At 37.0% G+C, this 22,229-nt stretch overlaps 3 protein-coding genes and 1 non-coding gene across 4 annotated transcripts; 1 reads left to right on the top strand and 3 right to left on the bottom strand.

Annotated features, from left to right (window-relative positions):
• Positions 1-1,276: 1,276 nt before the first annotated feature.
• On the bottom strand, positions 1,277-3,556 carry LOC140784932 (uncharacterized). The gene has a single exon (XM_073132562.1). It carries the CDS (start codon positions 3,197-3,199, stop codon positions 1,505-1,507), a length of 1,695 nt encoding a protein of 564 aa, XP_072988663.1. The 5' UTR covers positions 3,200-3,556; the 3' UTR covers positions 1,277-1,504.
• Positions 3,557-4,308: 752 nt separating this feature from the next.
• Positions 4,309-14,892, bottom strand: LOC140784269 (uncharacterized). Its single transcript, XM_073131564.1, has 16 exons — positions 14,699-14,892; positions 14,397-14,585; positions 13,861-14,037; positions 13,217-13,625; positions 12,920-13,038; positions 11,328-11,405; positions 11,098-11,238; positions 10,930-10,974; positions 9,835-10,001; positions 8,575-8,653; positions 8,410-8,495; positions 7,379-7,508; positions 7,163-7,295; positions 6,888-7,036; positions 6,375-6,576; positions 4,309-5,194 (listed from the first exon to the last, which is right to left on the bottom strand). Exons 1-16 carry the CDS (start codon positions 14,816-14,818, stop codon positions 4,986-4,988), a joined length of 2,433 nt encoding a protein of 810 aa, XP_072987665.1. The 5' UTR covers positions 14,819-14,892; the 3' UTR covers positions 4,309-4,985.
• Positions 14,893-14,959: 67 nt separating this feature from the next.
• Positions 14,960-15,044, top strand: TRNAY-GUA (transfer RNA tyrosine (anticodon GUA)). The gene is given in 2 exon segments: positions 14,960-14,996; positions 15,009-15,044. It is a non-coding gene; the product is annotated as a tRNA-Tyr (tRNA).
• An 893-nt stretch (positions 15,045-15,937) lies between these two features.
• LOC140784268 (lipoyl synthase 1, chloroplastic) lies at positions 15,938-22,068 on the bottom strand. The gene is made up of 7 exons (XM_073131563.1): positions 21,558-22,068; positions 20,896-21,077; positions 20,242-20,332; positions 19,904-20,061; positions 17,503-17,674; positions 17,299-17,409; positions 15,938-16,342 (listed from the first exon to the last, which is right to left on the bottom strand). Exons 1-7 carry the CDS (start codon positions 21,921-21,923, stop codon positions 16,256-16,258), a joined length of 1,167 nt encoding a protein of 388 aa, XP_072987664.1. The 5' UTR covers positions 21,924-22,068; the 3' UTR covers positions 15,938-16,255.
• Positions 22,069-22,229: the final 161 nt, after the last annotated feature.

Here is a 22,229-nt window from a genome sequence, read left to right as displayed (position 1 = left end):
TTGTTGGACTATTAGATGATTCCAGTTAGTTAATTTGAAGTCTCAAAGCAACTGCAGGATTTTGTTATTTCAGAATACATACAACCAAGTTAGAAGCCTTACAAGCAAGAGATTGTCATGCAATAACCTTTTCCATAAGTCTCTGACATTTTCAAGTATCTGGATACAATGGAGGTAATGAGCAAGAATTTCTGCAGCTTAAATTTTTGTAGTCCAAAAGATAAGTATTTATAGCTTTTCTGCTTGCACTTGCAAGCCTTGGAAAAGATCAGCAAAGAAATGATGCAACAAAGGAACATAATAGCGTGTTGATGGTAGAGCCCTCTTGATCTAAAACAAATCTGGGCTGACCGCTGTGTTTCTCAAGGTAATGTAGAAAATTTTGTTCTTGAGCATCAAAAATCCAAGCCAAAACCTTGACTCAATTGTAGCAAGTAGGTGACCTACAAAAGATTCATGCATTCATAGAGCATGGACATCGAAAACCAGACCTGATCGAGGATGCACAATTGGATAAAATGGCAGTGGCTTCGATATATTTCGAAAGATAGAAAGTTGTATACACTCTTGTATCACTCGGCAATAGCAATTCCCATATGTACAATAACTCAGTTAGTCAATAGAAATAAAAAAAATTGAAATAAAAGGAGATGAGCTAATGATAGAGAAGAAAAATGTCTACTCTTAGCAAGAAAAATGCCGCTCACTTAGAAAGTCGAAGTTTGAAGTATCTTTTGAGCATGATGATTTGGGCACTAATAATGGTCAATGCATAACCTATGGAATCTTAATTCAATTATATTCTGATAACAATGGAAGGACATAAAATTCACATAGGTCCTGGATACCAAACAACCAGACAAATATTAGATAGTTTTGACCACCTCCATAATCTTATACTGGTATGATAATAATACCTGTTTAAAGTGAGCAGGGCCCCATCAAAAGGATACAGGTGAGTAGTCCATCATCTGCACCTTATGTAATAGCTTCAGACTGAGCAACTTCTTTTTAGGACATCGGTTGCATGGAATTTTTTTTTTAAATCAGCCAAAGGAGTGTTTGTATGGTTGACTTGAACAACTGTAATTATCGAAACATGATAGGGTGAAGATTGAGTCAAACAATGTGAACCAGGAAAAATTCAAACTTTGACATGCTGTGAGGGAGTGCGACCATTCATCCATGTTCCAGCATAGAAGCACCCACAGACAAACCCATAATCATGCTCGGAAATGCATAAATAGATAGAATGATCAACTAACATGTAATATAGTGCAGGAGTACGCAGGCATCATTCAGTCTAATGGGAAAAAGTACTCTTTATGTGTCAAATTGAATGCAAAGCTTGCTCTACATAACAAGCAAAAGGGTACACTATAAATGAGGAACCCAAAAAGATCGAAAAGAATTCCTCAATAGATCACCATTTTGCTATTATAACAGGTACCGGCCATCTATCTTGTCTGATATTTGATGAGCAAATATTCAAAACAGCCAGAAGCTACTCCAAATCATACTGCATAGTGATTCTCTCCATGGTATTCTGGCTTATAGCATTTCTTAAACGCAGTTCTTTTAACACTTCTGATGCCAAATCTGTTTCATCCTCATGAGCAATACCCTCGACAAGGATTGTGTATGTCGTTTCATTGGGGATATAACCTTTCACAATCATTCTTTCATATATATCAAATGACAGATCGGTCCGCTGGGCTTTGCACAACCCAAGTATTAGTGCATTATAGTTGTCTATGTCTGGCTTATTACCGTTTTCCTCCATCACTTCAAAAATTTCAATTGCCTCATCCAACATACCCTCCATGCAAAGACCTCTAATTAAGGATGAATTGGTGTAAGAATCAGGAGTAAATCCATGCTTTGTTATCTCATTCAGAAGTTGGAATGCAGCAAAAGTGTTACCCTTCTTACACAAGAATGAAATCACACTTCTGTAGAACTCATGCATGGAAACATTCTGCTTATTGCCCAAGCTCTGGAGAATGGAGAAGGCTTCTTCCACCTTCTCTTCCCCACAAAGCACAGCAATGGCATTGTAAGTCCCTTCATTAGGAGCACAATTCCGGTGCATCATCATGTCAAGGCACTTGAGTACCATATCCAATCTCCCCTCTTTGGAGAACCGTGCAATTACAGGGTTATAACTCGCTGCCACAGGCTTGAACCGATTGTTTACCATCTCCTCCAAAATCTCAAGCGCTTGCTCTGTCCGACCATGGTAAGCAAGCGAACCTATCAAGATATTATATGTGATAATACTCGGAGCACAATCCCTATCAGCCATCTCCGATAAAAGCTCCTCTGCCTCCTCCCACCTCCCTTCATAACATAAACTCCTCAACAAAATATTGTAGCTCACTACATTGGGACTAAACCCCTTCAAAGGCAACCTCCTAAAAAATTTGATCGCCTCATCCAACCTACCCTCCTTGCAATAACCAGTGAGAAGGACATTATAGCTGACTAAATTAGGCCTCCCACCCTTATCCATTATCTCATCCAAAAGCCTCACTGCCTCATCCACCCCTCTTTCCTTGTACGCCGCTTCTAGCAAAAATGAGTATGTAAAAACATTTGGGACCAGTCCCCTGTGCATCAACCTCTCCAGGAGCTGCAAACTCTGCTGCAAATTCCCATGGATGCAAAGGCCCCTTACAAGAGAATTATACGTGATGGTGGTCGGTGGGCACCCATACTCGTCCATTTTATCGACTAACTGCATTGCATACCCAACATTCCCCCTCTTGCACAATTGATTAACCAAGAAAGTGTACGTCGGTGACTCCGGAGTATTCCCCGATTGAACCATCAATTCCATGACCCGGACGGCCTTCCGAATCTTATTCTGCTTGCAAAGATCATACAACAGCTGGGTAGCTTGAGCTGGGTCAGGTTGGTGCCCTTTGCCCACCATATGCTCCAAGTATAAGAAGGCATCATGAAGCCGCAACTCTTTGCTTCTGGACTCATTCTTCCCATTCCTCCAGTTGGGTAGGGAAAAGATCGCATCTTTACGAGGAGTTGCAACATGGGTCGATGCTAAAACCCTATAAAAACTCTTCTTATGGGAAAAGAAGCGGGCTTTTGGGAAACGGGAGAAGAACCATGGCTTGCTTCTGTTGCTGTCTGAAGTCGCAGCGCTTGGGAGGGGAGAAATGGAATGGATAAGAGTAGGCATGGGTTCCTTTAGTTCTCTTTGGAGCAAATCACCAAAAAGATGACAGATTAACAAAGAAATGAGATGGGTTCGCGATTTCTCACATGGGTTTTGGCTCCATGGAAGAATTCTGCATTCTTGAGTTGTCAAAATAAAGATTAAGTAAACCAAAGGAGAAGGAGAAGGAGAAGCTCATGTGTTAAGAGGATCAGGAGAGAGGAGAGAGGAGAGAGTAGAGTTCGATACCATGCTCTGCTGATGCGATCTTGTTGTTGCAGATAGGGAGAGAATAGAAAGAAGTGTCATATAAGAAGAGCACCTAAAATCTCATCCACAGTTGTTTATTGCCACTCAAATCTTCCATACATCATTTTAAGTTCTCTCTCTCTATCCTTTTCTTTTATTTCCCTCTTATCTAAGGCAGGCTACTGTGATTCGGTAGAAGTTTTAGTGGTAGTGTGGTACACTGGTACTAGAAATAGTTAGGATAATCCCAAGAGGCCTTCTTTTTTCTTTTTCTTTTATAATATCAGGAGGGAGTTAGAAATAAGCGCATTTGTAACAGATAAACAAGTTTTGGTAATGGTAATCACTTTTTAATAATGAGTACGTATAATTAATACAGAAAGTTAATATTATAGTTCACTCTTATTATTTTAAAAACTTAAAAAATCTTTTAATGTAAATACCTCTTTAACGGGTTTAAATATAATTTTTTTGTCTGACAGAAACGGGTTTAAATAAGTTAACCCGTGAGTTTGTAGTATCCCTCAAATATCAATCCCAACAGAAGAAATTGAACCGCTGCTTTTCACTGAGAACACCTGACCTTATTTCACCCGGTAGATTTGAGTTAGATAGCTCACTGCGTAGTGATTTACGACTTAACTGACCCATAAATTATAAGTTCTAAATTAGGGTGAATATTTTAGTAAAGTGATTAGTGAAATACAATACTTAAGTTTGACCTATTTGCTCTGATGGAGATTATATGGTTTGCTTAGTGATATATGATCACTCTTAAGCTAGATGAAGATGGCTAAAAGCATAATGAAATATCCATAAGAGTAGGCCAAGTTATTTATTAAGGACCAGAATTAAAAAAGAAAAAAGAAAATAAAAACATTAGCTGCAGAGAAAAAATGAAGAAACCAACCAAAAGCTGCAATAGCATTTAGGTTTTCTTCTTGACATTTGAAAAATCTTTTAAATTGCACTGTTCATAATATATATGTTGATGATTCGAAATATCAAAAGAGAAAATAGCAAACTCTTATCTGAGCAGCTGATTGCCACAAATTATAAGAATAAATATCCTACGTTGCAAAACCAACCAAACTGTGTTACAAAATTTCGGGACCAAGAAAAGCTCGTGATCTGTGGTGTTACATACACCAACTAAAAATGGGCTTCAAAATTTGCTCAAGAAAGACTGATTATAGTAGACTAATATTTTCATGCAGCCTCTTTCTCTGCCGTCATCACCATATAAAAGAACTTCTTTGAACTGCAAAAGCAGCCGTTTCATAGATCAGCCGATGCCTTTAAGGACACCAGCATAACTAGGGTGTGCCTATTCTTGCAATTCCACGTATCAGTTCTCCGGGTGACACAAGGCAGATGGTAAATGAAATTTTATGAGCACTAACTTGCACAAGTTTCTCGACCATAGCTGCATGTAAAACCCAACCACATCTTATCGTTCTCCAGGTGACACAAGGCAGATGGTAAATGAAAATTTATGAGCACTAACTTGCACAAGTTTCTTGACCACAGCTGCATGTAAAGACCCAACTACATCCTGCAATCATTGTTCATCTGTGATTGGTCTCTTTTCCAGCAAGGATGACAAAAATTCTGAACATAATTTTGTAAGGGGTGGAAGAACATGAGATGATCCACTGAATATAGTCTCCCAAGGTCTCTCCGATGGGACAAAAGGAATATCTCGGACAGGGTCTTTCTTCAATTCAGATCCAGGAAGCTCCCCGTAGATTGAAGCATATCCAATCAGCACTGCAGCAGATGAAAGAAACTTGAGAACCTATCTTTATTTATTTTTCTCAAAGTTCAAAGAAAAGCAATGAATTTGAAAAGATTTATGGGAGTGCAACAGATGAGCAATTATGGAACTGGCAGTCGGAAAAGGTAGCAGACTGAATAACAGCATATCTATATCCATATCCACTTCCCTTTCCCAATTATTAAAACAAATACATATGTGATTATATCCATTTTTTGTTTACGTGTCTGCATTGACACACAATCACACTAATCCTACCTTTACTCTGTACCATGGAGAAAGAGGACAATTAAATTGAGGATCCACGAAAAGCTATATAGTTGCCACTAAGCTATTATTTTTGTCATTTTCACATTAATGTATGCAGATACATGAACCAAACTGTTGGGCAGGATTGCAAGGAGAAGAAGGAGCTAATACTGGGACGCTTCTGCAAGGCAAAAGCAAAGAGAACCCCTTCCTTTTGGAGTAGCTAAGCAAAAGCTCTGGAGAATCTCTGCTGGATGTTTCTTAAAACTAAACATTACTTTGTGGTTTGTTTTGTGAATGTTGGATATATTGTCTACATACTATAATTTTGGCATGGTAGTATACAAGTTCATAGTTACCTTGTAAAGCAGGGCTTATATGAGTTCTTTTGTGATACCTCTACAGGTTGGCTCTATCCTTGTTCGAGGGTAAGGTTCAAAATTATGTTTCAACGAAACAGGAAAGAGAGAAGAAGATACAAGAATCAAACTAGGTTAGAAAACTAAATAAATACACAGATTGGAAAAAGGATCCACCCAGATCAAGAGGCAAGTGGGACACATCAACTTATATCCACATATCTGGCTACGCTAAGATAAAGAAGCCGATTTGGATGAAAGATGCACACTTGCGCCCTTGCATGAAATAATCAGCGGTTGATGGGAGTAGTTCCCCAGAAACTAATTTTGTGAGCCTCAAACGGTGAAATATGATGGCTTAAAGGCCCTAAACTGAACCCCTCTCTCTGTAAGCAAGAGGAACAATATGAAAAACAAAAGCCCTATGAAAAAGTGACCTGCGCACTGAACTCACAGATAGCAGACAAAGTATTGACAACACAAGCAACAAAAATCTGATAAAATCGCACAGATAGGAGACAAAGTATTGACAACACAAGCAAAATAAATTCTGATAAAATCTCACATGCTTCCTCAGGAGAAAGTTGATTTTTCCGAGCTGGCTTGCTGATCTGAACATCTTCTGTGCTTTGTGGATCAAAGATTATGTACTCATGATCACCATTTATGTACGCTAAACATGATGTGTCTTTTCTCTCTTTAGCATTAGTATCTTGCTCATGAAAAGATTGATTGTCAGTCAGAAAAGCAAGGCCACCTCCCTTTGCCTGAAATCACATGAAAATCTATTAAATCAGCTTCACAGGCTAGTCTGAGGAACAAGGATAGTTATATCTCAGGAAAATCGTATCCATCAAGGGAAGCATACCAAGACAGGAAAACTAAAAGTGACACCACCAAAAGAAAATAAATAACTAAATTAATTGAGATTAGATTTTTTTATCTAGTTAAAGTTTTGCCTAATAATACATGGCAAGAGTATGCTCCTTGAAAATTGAAGTTCCTAGACTCATGTTATTACATCAACAAGAAGTTGTTGAGCATGAATTAACAGTTTAACACTAGTATCAAGCAATACCTTCTTGACCAACCAAGTGGTTGCAGGGGCTGGATCTTCTGCATTGAACAATAATATTATGCCTTCTTGGTCTCTCACGCTACTGCCATCATGGGAATTTGGAAGGGCTAGGATAGCAAAATGAGGTGCATTTTCAGCACAGCATACAGCTGTAAAAAAGGGTAAAATCATAAGAGAATTGATAGCCATCAAAATTATCATGATAAGCACTTTCAGGAAGTTCAGGGACAGAACCTAACTAAATTCGAATGTCAGCATTATGAAAAAATGCAAACCTTCAACAAATAGCTTGTATGACCAGCACATTGATAATTTTGAAGTATTCCAGACTGCTATCTGTGGTTTAGAATTCTGGGAAAGTGACACGAGAAATTCTGACTTTCCAATGAAAGAAAGTGTTGTGATTGGCTGCAAAATTAAAATACAAGGGTCTTGCTTATCATTCAGGCCATTTTAAGCAGAGTAGCAATAATCAGGTATCAAATGATCACCGAAAGTGCTTCTCCAATCACAGCCACCAGAATATTAGTGTCAGGGTCCCACAGCGTAATGACAGTCTCCGCTGCAACAGCTAGAACAGATCCATCAGCTGAAAATGCTGCAGCAGTCATAGGTTTTCTCCTGCAAATTCATATATTTACAAATTTATGATAACATCTTTATGAATTTCTTATGTTCAGTATAAAACAAGAACAAAGGAAAGAACAAAGTGACACTAATAAGAGTACTAGACATGTGAAAAGCAGGAAAAGATGTGACATGAAAACACCATAGCAAAACCGGATGTCATAATAATGGTTATAGTAACAAGAGCACTGGCTAATAAAAAAAAATAGCACTGAATCTTTTGTGATTCCAAAGCCTAGAGAGCTTTGGCTAGAAAATGTCTATGATATATCCTTACAATGCAGAAAGCACCTCCCTTCCATATTTTGCAGCATCAATAATCATCCAATCTGGCATCGGTACACTTGGATATTTTGCTTCAGTATCCTACTATAAAGAACAATTTCAGACCCATGTATGAAACACTCTCCCAGGTACTTCGTACAATGGGGGAGCTATAATGTTCACTACTGAACACACTGAGAATGTCAATGGTCCAAGAAGAAAATCACAGTACAGGAGCTTCATCTTTTTACAGAATTTTAACCATTTAAGGATCACCATTATTCACTTATTTGATTGGAAATGTTCCTGTTTTGCAAGTGATGTTTATGATTTCGTCAGTAATATTTGAGCTAATACATTTTTGTAATCCATGAATCTCATACCTTTTCTACTCTTCAAGATTTGTATATCCACATAATGTGGTACATATACACCATATCCAGGTTAGTGGTTCAAAGGTATTTGATGTTGATGTTTAACATGAATCAGTTATAAAGGTACATCCTTACCATAATAAAGATTGATGTTCCACAATATACCAAGACTTGGTTGTGTTGAAAAAGAATAGGCAAAAGAAAAGGCACATGAATTTAACTGAAAAAGGTGATGTACTGCTAAAAGATTCTCCTACTTGTATGAACCAACAGATTGGCATCTCCAACCAGCTTTCTCATATTTTTGACCACTTGACTTAATTTCAGCACTACGAACCCAGACCTACAAAATTCAAAATGAATAGTCAAGCTATGCATCCAAACAAAGAATGGCAACAGGAAAAGTAAAGCAAAATAACTACCTTAAAGTCACCACCAAAAGAAGAGCTTACTGCAACGCTTTTGCCAGGACGGAAAGCAACAGAAGAAATTCCAGCATCGCTATAATAAAAAATAGGGCAATTTAAAAAAAAAAATGTTAGTCAATAGAATAGCCAATTACCAACAGGTGTATATGTATGTCAGTCAGTCTAAGCGCGAGGCATAACAACCACCTTTTGTCCATTCTCTTATTTATGCATAAGTACATGTTACACACAGAATCAATAAATGGTACATCAGGAAACCCCTCAATATAATCTCACCCCATCAGGGGAAGACTTCAACAATGATGATGCAACTAAAGCCTATTACTAGATGCAGATTTCTCTAGTTCTTCCCACATAAGACATAGTTCATGATTAGACCTACAAGCAAAAACCCTCTGGGTATACCAATATAAGAGGCCTTTTGCCATTGGCCATGTGGAAATTTATAAGGGACAAATAGGATGACATATTCCATTTAGGTTACAATAAGAGACTCTCATTCTGCAACAATGTTTTGAAAGGCAGTAGTGGATTGCGAATGATCACCCCACCGCATAGCGCTAAGATGGTCTAGTATTTTTAATATATAAAAAATAATAAAAATATATGATATATAACATATGCTAATATAGAACATACATATGCTAATATAGCACCTATATATATATAATTTTTAATGGTGGAATTTACAATGGTAACAACAAAAACTCACAAATTATATATATATATATATATATATATATATATATAGAGAGAGAGAGAGAGAGAGAGAGAGAGAGAGAGAGAGAGAGAGAGAGAGAGAGAGAGAGCATGATAATTAGTGAGAGATGCCATACACCCACTTCACTAGTACATATCAGAGACCTTTAAAAAAATGGTGGGTTCCTGACAAAGAGAGAGAATAAGGGGGGGAGAAAGAAGTAAAGTAGAAGACGAGAAGAGAATGTGGCCTCCCGTTAGCTTACGACTCGCCTTGTGTCGGCCACATTACTAGTTGTGGGGTGGTTGATGCACCACCCCGTCAAGGAGCCCGCCAAAAACGCTCTCCTCTATCCTTTTCCTTTCTCTAAAATTAGAAATAGATCTTAATTTGGTAGTTTCCAGAATGAGTGCCTTGAGGACTTCTTGTAATTCGAAGGCAAGCCATCTCATTCAATATACATACTACTGATGAAATTGATAATTATATGCTTAATGGACAAACACACAACTTCAAGACACTATCCAATGGTGGGAGTTCTATAGCGTACCAACCTGTGAGGCTCATAGATGATGGTGGCTAGGGAGTATTCTCCCACCTGGGACCCTTGCGTCCAAAACTTTAGACTAACAAGTCCCCCTAATCCTTCTTCAGGAAGCTTAACATCCACAGTGCACATTAAAGAGGCATCAGTAGAAAGAGCTACCAAAGCCACGTACACCTGAAACCATAAAAAGTTGTATTATCATAAAGACTTCTTCAAATATATTAGGATTTTATCAGGTGCATCAATGAATTTTCTATCTATTGAATATTGATGATGATGCTAACGACACTAGAAACCTCAGTAGGAATAAAATTGTTAGCTCAATCAAGAAAATAAAAGCAAAGCTATTCTACGAGCATAAAAAGAGTAAAAAGAAGTCCATAATTTTAAAACTCATCAGAGAGTTCCAAATAGCACTATGATATCTAGGTTGCAACTGAATGAAGGTATTTTTGAGAGATAGAAGGAACTTATGGTGCCCCAATTAAACCATAGATCGCTATTGAGGGGTGTCAAACTTCTAAACTCTCAATGGGGATCGGGTGCTTCAAATTTAAACAATTAGGACACAAGTCTAGAGACTGATGTACCTATCCAAAATATTTTGTTAATTTATTCTGTCTCCAAAATAATCCACCTCAGGTATCAGACACCTGGTGGTTACCATTAGGCTGAGACATTGACAAAAAGGATCAACTAGAAAAAGTGCTTCATAAATCGCAGCAATCACAGAGGAATTAGTTAAGCCATAAGGCAAATACCTCTGAATATATAGAGGTAGTAATTTCATTTCACTCTTTGAATTGCTTCTACTTTTTTTTTTTCAAATAACCCTACTTCAATGGCACTTTCCTTTATAGAGAAAACTAAAACCGATTATGCAGTTTTCTTAATCTAGGAAGCTGTTGTCTTGTTTCTCTTTAATAGTTATTACTGATTCTGATATAAGTAGGCCTTAGAGGCTTCAAGCTATTCTGATACATTGAAGGATCATGGAATGCCAAACGGACTTCATAGGCTGATATACAACATAAGCTACGCTATAAGGGAGAGTCAAGAACTGAAAACTAAGATGAACAAAATATATAATGAAATATCTTACAGTAGTATCATCAACAGGCTGGAAATTCCTTTCACATACTTGCACCTGGAAAGATCCACAATGATCACATCAAATGTGGCAGAAATATGAAGCATGAAAACTAGAAACAACTAACTAATGACTTAGAACGACACAAAGCTAAAGCTGCTCCTATCTTTGATCACCAACCTGTGAAACCTCACGATTGTCAAACAAACTGAAGAATTGTATGCAATAATCTTCAGTACGTATAGCAATCAATCCAGAAGTTTTGTCATATGCAAATGTACTGCGTAAACCTTCATGTATATCCGGAAAAGAGAAAGGTAGCTGCAGAGGAAGGACAAATACGTAATTTTTGTACCAATTCAACCATCATGTCAAAAACAATCTGAGGAGCATACATGGCCACAACAAACCTTAATTCCAGAGATAGACTTGGCGATCTCCATTGTAGGCATTTTTAGTAGATGGATTTGATTATCTGCACAAGACACCTGAAACACCAATTGATTGAATGACTCTTCCCAGAAAATGTGAAACTAAGAATATGCAGCAAAAGATGCAAGTATGTAACAGAATATAAGAACATAGCAACTAATATACAATAAGGGTAATATATAATGATGCCAACTACTTCAAGTATAAATGGCGCAATCTTTTGATTAAGGCAATGCAGAAAAGGCCATCTAAGTAAATGAGGCAATACAAGTGAGAACAACAATGAAACACCAGAGATGCATTGTTCTATCACTTTAAAGTCCTTCATTAAAAATTGTTAACAAGGCGAATCAAATCAGATCTACCAAATATTCTTTTACTAAACAACATCTTTGAGTAGTCAATTGATTTGATGAACAATTCTGCAAATGCTTTGTGCACTTTTAGAATCTTAACTTTTAGTCCATCTCTTCCTTCAACTAAATTGAGGTACAGAGCGGATTTTAAGCTTATAGGCTGACATACTAAAATCTTAGAGAGGACTTCCTATTTTGTGTTCCTAAGAAAATCAGCACTTGTCATCCCCTTTATGCATTCTAGAGAAGTCAGCTACATGCCATGAACATGCTACTCCATAAAAAGAGTACCAAAGGGAACATGGTCAAATTTGGGCATGATTGACCTTGCTGGGAGATTGTATCACCAGCTTGAGGAAACAATATATACTGAAAATATATGAAAGAGAAGAAAAGGATCAACAAAGAAGGGGTTCCGCAGTATCCATTGGCAATTTTTATTGCATCTTTTACTTGAACCATCTAATGCTGTCTAAAATGGTGCAAGTCTCACACCAACAGAACTTCGAGATGTACAGTTGTACAATTGAACCACACAAAATGCAACATCAAATAGAGTACATTATTATTACACCATTTGTGTATGTACTATTAATAGATGGCCTTGTGAAAAACTGAAAATGCAATACACATTGAGATGTTACAACTTCCAATGCTGACTAACATTTGCTTTTCTTACGAAGCTATCATGGAAAGGCAAGTCTGATGGGAAAGTATGTGGAATCAACAATTAGCATTGAATAAGTTATATCATCCTTGAAGAGTAAGGACAGTTCAGGATTCCCATTCCATCAAAGAAAAAGATATATAGACTTATCCTGTCCATCTCCAAAATTAGGTAAGACCTTCGAAGTTCAAGAACTCTGATAGCAAGCATGACATCTATGTCTAAAGTTCTACCAAGCGTAGTTTTGGTCCTTCATTGGTCAAGAGATCAGCCTTTCTCCACCTACCAGATGATGTTGCAGAATCCATTCACTGCTGTCAGACAGTTAGTAATGTACAGTAGCCCTAGCAGTAACAGGTACCATAACTTCCTAGGAAGTGGCATTATACTGTTATTTTGTGTAGACACACAAAAATACAATTTTCAAACAAAGTATACATACCAAATGAAGCACACTAGTTAGAGAACAGTGAACCATGAAGCATTGATCTTGTACAATAAAAAACAGAAGGTGGGCAAAATTTTCAAAAAAGGAAGCATGTCTTACACAGGAAAGGGAAGGATCAGGAGAATCTGTAAAGTACAATAGTGGGGATCCTAGACGCGGTTTGTACTTTCTCTTTCCAGTGTCAAGCTGCCAAACCACAATAACACCCTCCCTTCCACCTGTTAAATTCAAACAAGGGTATTACAAAAAATGGAGTCAAGCTTCTAAAGGATGAGATTGTTAATATTATTGACCAAGCTACTGCCTAGCATCACAACAGAAGGAAAAGAGGGTACATGCCAAAGCTTCAAGGCTGATAACCTAAAAGTAGAATGTATTATCTTAAACGTGTGGTACCTGAGTACAAATAAGCTCCATCTGCAGAAAAGAAGAGAAATTTAATTTCACTTGGGTGCCAGTGCCATGTTGAGCAGGAGTCTGCATCATCCTTGTCCCTAACACCAGGCCTTTCTTCATCAATTTTTGCCCTTCCTCTACTAGATTCTTGTAATCTTTCTGAGAACTTTCTCTTTCCAAAACCTCTCCATATTAGAATACGCCCTGTTACATCGCCTCCAGCTACCATTCTCTCACTTGGATGAAAGGCAAGAGCAGTTAAGCTTTTGGTATGATGCAGCTTAATCTTCCTTATTTCATCAGGCTTACAATCTTTTGCAGGGATCCTCCATATATGAAGTTTTCTCTTGTTTGTCATGCCAAAAAATTCTCCAGATCTACTCATAGTTATAAACTCTGGGTTGCGTGTCTGCAACAATGTATTTCATGTCAGGTATCAGTGATTCATCGCATGAGCTACTCAGACAAAATACATCAGATCAACAAGAGAATTTAACTCTGAGAAAATAATGAATTATAATTTGCACAAGAGAATATACAATCAAGAAAGTATTGACTATAAATTTACTTCCAATGTCTCCAGTAAATAATTTCTTTGAATTACTGAGCAAAAACTACAGCCCAGTGTAACAGTATGCTCACACCTCAGCCAAAAGCCCGCCAACACGATGTGCATTCATCAGGTTGTAAATCTGAATTTGGCCACGCAATGCTTTCGACTCATCATCTGATTTATTGATATCTTCCACTGAGATAAATGCATAAAGAGTGGACGATTTGCGATTGTTTCCTATCGAAGCACTTGATATATTGGGTATTATCTGCAATTGAAGCAAAAAATAGACTCAAACATAGAGTACTGACAGTTAAGAATCCACACAGATTGATGAGGCAAGAAGCCGAGAACATAAGATAAATGCGATCTAAGTAGCATACACGTGTACCAAATACAGACATCCACAGAGAATAGCAAGAAAATCTTTAGAGTATTATTTAACAACTCAAAAGCACTACACAATTCACAAAGTTGAAACATATCATTCTGCATATTGTATTATATAAGTGTTAACATATGCAAACACTAAAAACAGTATCTTGACATGTTACTATGATGCAATGGGGTTAAAACAGGACGGACAAGAGAATACCGAGAGAAAGCGAGGTAGAGACGCCCACATACCATGGAATAAATTGGCAGCTGGACCTTCACCTTCTTAATCAACTCTGCCGCAGCGAAATCCCAATAACAGATCATCCCATCAAGCGAAGAAGTCCAGCAATAACTAGTAAACCTACTCGCAGCCGCCATCGCTGTCGGTACTACCACGATCGATGTCACCCGATCCGTGTGCCCCTCTAATTCCGTAACCTGAGAAACCAAGATGTTATTTTGACGTCAATCCAATTCTCCCACAACCATCTTCTCCATCCCAAACGAGCAAACATGTAAAGAAACAAGAAAGAGATGAAATTTGGATTTACCAGCATGCCCGTGTACGTGCTGAAGACGGAGACGGTGCATCCCGTGCAGACCAGGAGCTTCTTGCCATCGTGGGAGAAGGCGGGAGGAGAGGAGACGAAGCTTTGGCCTCCTGTCATCATGTTGATGGGAAGGCGGGGTTTAGGGTTTTGGATTTGCTGGAGTTCTTTTGAGGCTGATGAGAAGGGGTTTAGGTGACCGAGGGGAGAAAACCTAACCAATTATTTACAGTATATTAAGTATAAAATGCCTCATAGCATATACCGACCTTAGCTCAGTTGGTAGAGCGGAGGACTGTAGTGTTGCAGATAAATCCTTAGGTCGCTGGTTCGAATCCGGCAGGTCGGAAATTTTTATTTATTTTTAACTTTTTTTCAGCCTTTTTATTTTCATTTGAGAATATAACAACTATCTATACACGACCAATAAATTAATTATAATAAATAAAAGAGTTAATTATATTTTGACACTCTTAACTATCATAATCACTTTTCTTCCTCTTAAGATTAAAAGTAGATAAAGACCCACGCTCCTAAATTATCTAATTATATCACTGAAACTTCCTCCGTCAATATTTTATTAAAATTTTCACTATCACCCCTTCTTTTCCTTTTATATTCTTTCATCTTCTTCCTTCTTTATAACAACTTCTCTAAATATTAAATTCTAAATCATCTTCTCTAATTACTTCAAAATTTACTCATAATAAAAAGGGGAAAACAAAAATAAGAGTATTTTGTCTATCTAATTAATTAACACAAATTTCTAACAAAATTTTTAATGAAGAAAATTAGTGATATAATTAGATAATTCAAAAGTGTAATGTGTCTACTATTTTTTTTTTTTTGGGGGGCGTGAAAAGTGATACAAGAGATAGTTGAGATATGGTTAACCCTAAAGAAAAGTAAGAACTTGATAATAGTGTCACAATTAAACTGGGTCAGTAGATTTGTATGAGTTAAAGTATAATCCCAATTTATCGGATGCAATAAATTTATTCTCACGTTAAATACCTATCTTCATAAAAGCATAACAAATTCTATAATATAGATGTTAAAAATGCAGCATCCAGTATATAACAGACCACATCCCAAGGTAATTTTCTTTTCAAGTCTACACTCCGCCAACATGAATCTAGTTTAAGACGGGTTTGAGATCTAAATACTCAGCAACATGAATCTAGTATTCCTCCAAAATTCTCGAAGCACATTAAGTGCAAAGAATTGACACGAACATAAGAATGGAAAGCATAAGAATCCCAATCTCCTCTAATTCACTCAAGTTGGAAATAAGCTCTACAAAATCATTGCACTGTACTTCGAATACATTTCATATGTAACAAACATGAAATCCCTTGCTGTTAATTTATCAACATATGATCTCCATGAGTAGATGTAAATGTTGGCTTCCAAACTTCTCTTAGTTTATGATCCTGTATGCCGAAGAGAGCTTTGGTTTATAGTATTATTCCTAAGCTAACCGGTTTACCACATCAATGTTGAGGATGAGAACGCAGATGTGAAGGCAAAGTAGCTAAAATCCTGGAGCCTTCACATGGATCATGATCCATTGGATTCATGCTTAGTTGTATTACCTCTCACCAAATTTTGAACAAACAGCTCCCCTGCTCTGTAGGACGATCGAACCTGCACAGACCGCGAGAATAGGAATTAGGAAGTAGGTTCCTTCATATTCAAGTAACTTACAAGAACAGATTAAAGCTGTCTATCCTACAAAGGTTGCAACAACACATTAACAGTTAAGAAGAATGGAAATCATACAAACACCATGTCCTGCAATAAAAAAAAAAGTCTTCCCTCAGCAGGATAGAAAAGTATAATAATTACGTCTAAACCTTCTAAACTGTTGCCATTTCCATATAGGTCCCCTCATTTGATTTTTGTGACACATTGACCCACTAAAATCTTAACTTTGGAAAACCTCCGAAATACTTATTCTGTTAGTTATCCGTTAAATTTTTTTGTTAAAAAAATAACATACGAGTGTCACATGATCAAATTTAGGTCTTTTAGAGGAAAAAAAGAAGAACAAAGTTGAATGTAAAATGGTCATATGATGTTTTCGATTAACACTGTCACGAAAGTGAGAGATTTTTTAAAATTTAGGGAGTCAATGTATACCAAAAGCTTACTAGCCTTAAAGCCACCCTTAGAAAAACAAGGGGCTGCATACTTGCATGTGGAAGTAGGTAATAATTCAATGGCTCTTAGTATAATCATCCCAAAATATATAGATGCTGACAGAACAACATTTAAATTGAAATATGTAGCCTGAAGGTCCCAAAGGAGCAATACTTGCTTTTCCACATGTTCCTGTGAACTTCCTGTCTTATAATGCTTACTTTCAATTTCTACTTCTGAAATGGACAAATTAAAAAAGAAAGTTTCTGGATTACGGGCTATCTGTGATGATCGAACTCCAACAAATTTCTACTGAATCTTGTAATCATGATTGATATATCTAGTGATTAATGGAGGCATTATCTTCTCAATTACATAAACACAGTACTATAAGCAAAGATAAAAGGTTTGCTGAAATTTACAACCAAAGCTACTTACAAATGAAAGTAAAGAACATTTACCAGTGGTCCACTAGCAACATAGCGAAAACCAACAGATTCTCCATATTCCTTCCAGAAGGCAAACTTCTCAGGAGTCACATACTCCTTTACTGTGAGGTGCAACGGTGTCGGCTGCCAGAGTACCCAAACATAGCCACTGTTTAATACAACTAATGAAAGTATAAATTACACTTGTTATACAATTTAACGAGTATGTAATCTAACCTGTAAATACTGCCCTAAAGTCAGGATATCAACCCCAATGGCCCTTAAATCAGCCATAGCTTCCTTCACCTCCTCGTCTTTTTCTCCAAGACCAAGCATGATAGAAGATTTAGTAACCATCCCTTCTTTGCAAAATTTTGCATGCTTTAGAACAGATAAGCTTTGCTCATACCTACCGAAAGAGCAGTTTAAATCCCAGATGCAATTAGTAGAAAAGTAAGAGAATAATGTCAAACATGCTACAGATGTTGAATCAAAGTATGTTTATTCAAAATTGAAAAGAAATATTTCTGCAGCAAGTTATAGGAACCTGCAATATATAGTTAATGCAACAATGTTCAAAGAGTATTCCACACCGATCATACTAATATAAGCAATAGAGAAGATTCCAGCAAGGTGATTCATTTATCCAACACTAATTATGACATTATGACAAAACAACTGCAGTACTATTAATTTGCCAATACCATGGAAAGTTGAGCATAAGGAAATGAGAATTGGTGATGGTACATCCTACCCCCCAACACCCCAAAAAAAAAAAAACCGAGTTCATACTGAACTAATTCTACCAATATGATGGAAGGTGCCACCTTGCAAATGGTAATCCAAATAGTATTCCATACCAAGCATTACTGAATTTCACAATTTAAAGGGCCAATACAGATACCACCTTCTTATTACAATGGTGGCATAACCTGCAACTGTTATGCTAGATATTCAATTCTCATATCTGCTGATGAAGAGGAATTGAGAATCGATAAACATAATTTCCACCATTGAAAATGTAAGCAAGTCTAACCTAAATGTGAACTTAATTTTGGGGTCTTAAATATCTTTGAGCATGAGAAGAATGTATCAGTAGAAATCTAAGAGCACAACTTCATATTTTAAGAAGATAAACTGGCTATTCTTCTCCTTTTGCATGGCTGAGGCATGAAATCACCAGCAGTGAAATACTTTCAAGAAAAAAAAAACTTAGTTTTGGGATATAAAGATTATACAGCCTTCCTTTCCTTTGGGACATGTGAAAGGCTAATTCAATGGAGAATAAGATGAAACTTAAGAAACTAAAGAGCCTAAGTTGTCAGTCATCTATGAGAAGGATAATTGGACAAATCGATTAACTGAAAGCCTTTGTTTAAACTTTCACATGGGTAAGATCAAAATAAGAAAATGACATCAAAGAATAGGTGCTAGTTCATAACAAGACACTTTCATATGCCATAGTAGATAACTTGGCAGAAGAATTAACTTAATCAGAAGAATGCACAAGATATTGGAGCCACTAAAATGATAAGTATAATAAAATGTATTTACCAAGTTAAGTATTGATTAGGATTATAAGCGTACATGATCCTCAAGGTGTAATGCAAATAGCTAGGCTAATCTCCTGATCTTTTATTTTAGTTTACATGTATTGTTATACTTTAGACATACTTCTCTGTACTTGATGATAAATATGATAGGTTTAGATTATCTTCAAATTTAGATAGGTTTAGATTATGATAATAATGGGCTATTTAAGAAATAAATTATAAATTTAATATGTGGACTCCATTTAATTGCATTGGATTAAAGGGGGAATGCATGAGCTAAGGAGTAAAAACAGAGACACAATGAGCACCAATTAAAAATCAATTGAAAGCCAATTAAAATCAACTGAAACAGTAAAAGACAGGAAACAAGTTACAGCAAGAATTTGTGGGGCTGGAGGAGGATAGAGAAAAGATATCACAATTTGAGAGGGGGGTAATATTAATACAAATACTATCTTCTCATGACAATAGTGGCATAACCCACAACTATTATGCTAGATAATTTTCATATCTCCAGAAGAATAGGAAATGAGAATTGATAAACATAATTTCCACCATGGTAACAAAAGCAAGTCTAACCTAAATGTGATTTTGGGACTTAAATATCTTTGAGCATGAGAAGAACATGTCCGTAGAAATCCAAGTGCACAAACTTCATTTTCTAAGAAGATACACTGACTATTCTTACATTTTTATTTTGTATGGCCTAGGCCTGGAATTAACAGCAGGAAGTGAGTGAAGCAAAGAACTATTTTCATGAAAAAAAAAATTAATTTCAGGATATAAAGATTATACAGCCTTATCTGGTTTTGTCTTTTGTTTGGGACATATGAAAGGCTAATTCAATGGAGAATAAGGGGAAACTTACGAAACTAAAAAGCCTACATTGCCAGTCATCTGAGAAGGATAATTGAATAAATTGACCAACTAAATGCCCTTGTTTAAACTTTTACATGAGTAGATAGAAATAAGAAAATTACATCAAAGAATAGGTGCTAATTCATAACAAGGCACATTCAACTGCTATACTTGATAACATGGCAGAAGAATTTATTTAATCAGAAGAATATTTCAAAGCCCCTTACCCTGCACGAGGATCTCTAACAATCCTCTGTAGGCGCTTCACGGTTTCAATGTTGTGTGCAAAGACATCTAACCCAGAATCAATCAAAGTTGATACTGCCTCTAGATCACCTCGAAAATCAGAAGTTAGACACTCAACTAAAATCTCAGGTTTGAGCCTCTGCACCGCCCAAAAAAAAAGGTTCAGCATAATGAACTGCATAGAAGTAACTGCCAATCCTTTTATCAACTTATTAACTACTTATCATAAGATGCACTTTATATAAACAATAACAAAATTATGCATCTAAGACTTCCATCTTGTTCATAACTCAGAGTTGTCAAAGTGAAGTGTATGAACCTTCATAGTTTTGACTGTCTGAGCAAAGTGGCCACTTCCACCATCAGGAAGATCATCTCGATCAACACTAGTCAATACAATATAGTCCACGCTGCAGACAAAATAGTAGATTAGACATAAGATCCAGCACACAATATTAAAGCCCAAACTTGAACAATTTTAAGTTAACGCAATGTTTTACAGCCTCAGAGACTTGGCTGGACACCTGTAAAATCTGCGTCTGCTAAATGCCAGACTAAAACACGTGCAGGATATCAGAGCCACTAAAAAGCATGTGTAATAGAATTTATGGTACTACAAAGAATGTACATGATCCTCAAGGTGTAATGCAAAAAGTTAGGCATACTTCTCTGTACTTGATGATAGATATGATTACGGAAATTTGAGGCAGTGGGTACACCTGAAGTTGAATAATATTGAACCATTGAACCATTACCACACATCCAAAATGAGTCAATGGTCGGGTCAGATTTGTGATATAAACAGCAGTGATAATTAAGCATTAGGAGTTAATATGAAATTTCAACTGGATAACTTTTTTAAAGTACTACAAACTCTACAAACTACACACAAAAAAATGGCTATAGCACTCGAACATGCACAACATTTTGTTGCTTCCAAGCACTGTATGAAGTGGAAAAGTCAAAAACCTACCCCCAACTAACAATCGCCTTAGCCGTATTCTCAGGCTCCATAAGATCTGGAGGTGCTGGATTTCTGCTGGTTTTCACAGCACAAAACCTACATCCACGGGTACATGTATCTCCTAGAAGCATGATAGTTGCAGTTGCAATACCATCTCCTTCTCCACCTGCCCCTCCACCTCCATTCCAACACTGCAATCACAAAACCTACGTAATCAATATATTTATGGTTTGAAGTTTCACCCGAGACAGAACAGTAATGGCTGAGACTTAAATAAAAACTAAAGCTGAAACTCAGTGGTTAAGACCAAAACTGTCAAGAATTCTTGTTTTGACCTTTACCAACCAAAACTTCGAACGATTAAATATTCTCAATTTACAATCACAAATCCATCTTAACTAAGCATTAGCCAAAAAATTTATATAATCATAATAACAGAAACATATGACTTAAGAAAAGATACAAATAAAAGGATTTCCTTAAACATTCGACCTACAATAAGTGAAGTTGAGGTGTATCAAGAAAATCCTAAGGATCACACCGTCATAAAGATGGCAACTAATAAAGCAGTCTTCAGAAGAGGGGGAAAAAGATTATATACCAGTCTTTAGAAGAGGAAAAAATAATAATATTTCAGCAAAAATATCCACAAAAAAGAAAAGAACTTTCACCTCTCCGATGTTAGGGCATTGTGCTTCCATGCAAACCGTATTAAGCTTCAAATCCGAGAGTGATTCCTTCAGCCTATCAAACTTTTCCCCTTGAGGAGCTCTCTGCCGCAGCCATTCGGGTTTCTTCACGTTTGGATCGCGACCCGTGTGCGGCCCCATCCCTCCAGGGTACGGACCCGAGGAGGCATCGGCTGATCCGAACAGCTTCTCCGGCGTCGGATTCGGGCTCGATTCCACCTTCTTGGAAGAATCCACGGCATGGGATCGAACCACTAGGCCTAAATTGAGGGGAGTTCGCGACCTGTGTTTCGGAGAAGAGATCGGAATTGGCGAGAACAGGGGATTCGAGAGCGATTTCCCAAACATCTTCTTCAAGATTAGGAATTGAAACCTACGTACGCCCTATAATTTTGGTGGCAATTGCAAGAGAAGATCAAATAACAAGTTCCCCATGGCTGTCGTGAGATTACTAGGACAAATCTGCCCTGCCAATTTCATAAAATTACGGGGTGGTCTTGACGACCGAACAAGAAGCATTTTGTTAAAATATTTCTCGTTCGTCCGATCGAAATTGGACGATTCGTTCTTTGAGCTTAGTAACGGCACGTGACTAGATTGGAATTCCTGAAGGGGGTGGGATGGGAAATTAAATAGAATTCGATGACTCCAATG

Source organism: Typha latifolia, chromosome 3, assembly GCF_019914945.1.
Source record: "Typha latifolia isolate L0001 chromosome 3, TyphaL0001v2, whole genome shotgun sequence".
NCBI lineage: Eukaryota > Viridiplantae > Streptophyta > Magnoliopsida > Poales > Typhaceae > Typha > Typha latifolia.
The sequence above is the reverse complement of the archived record's forward strand: the minus strand, read 5'-3'. Positions and strand labels throughout refer to the sequence as shown.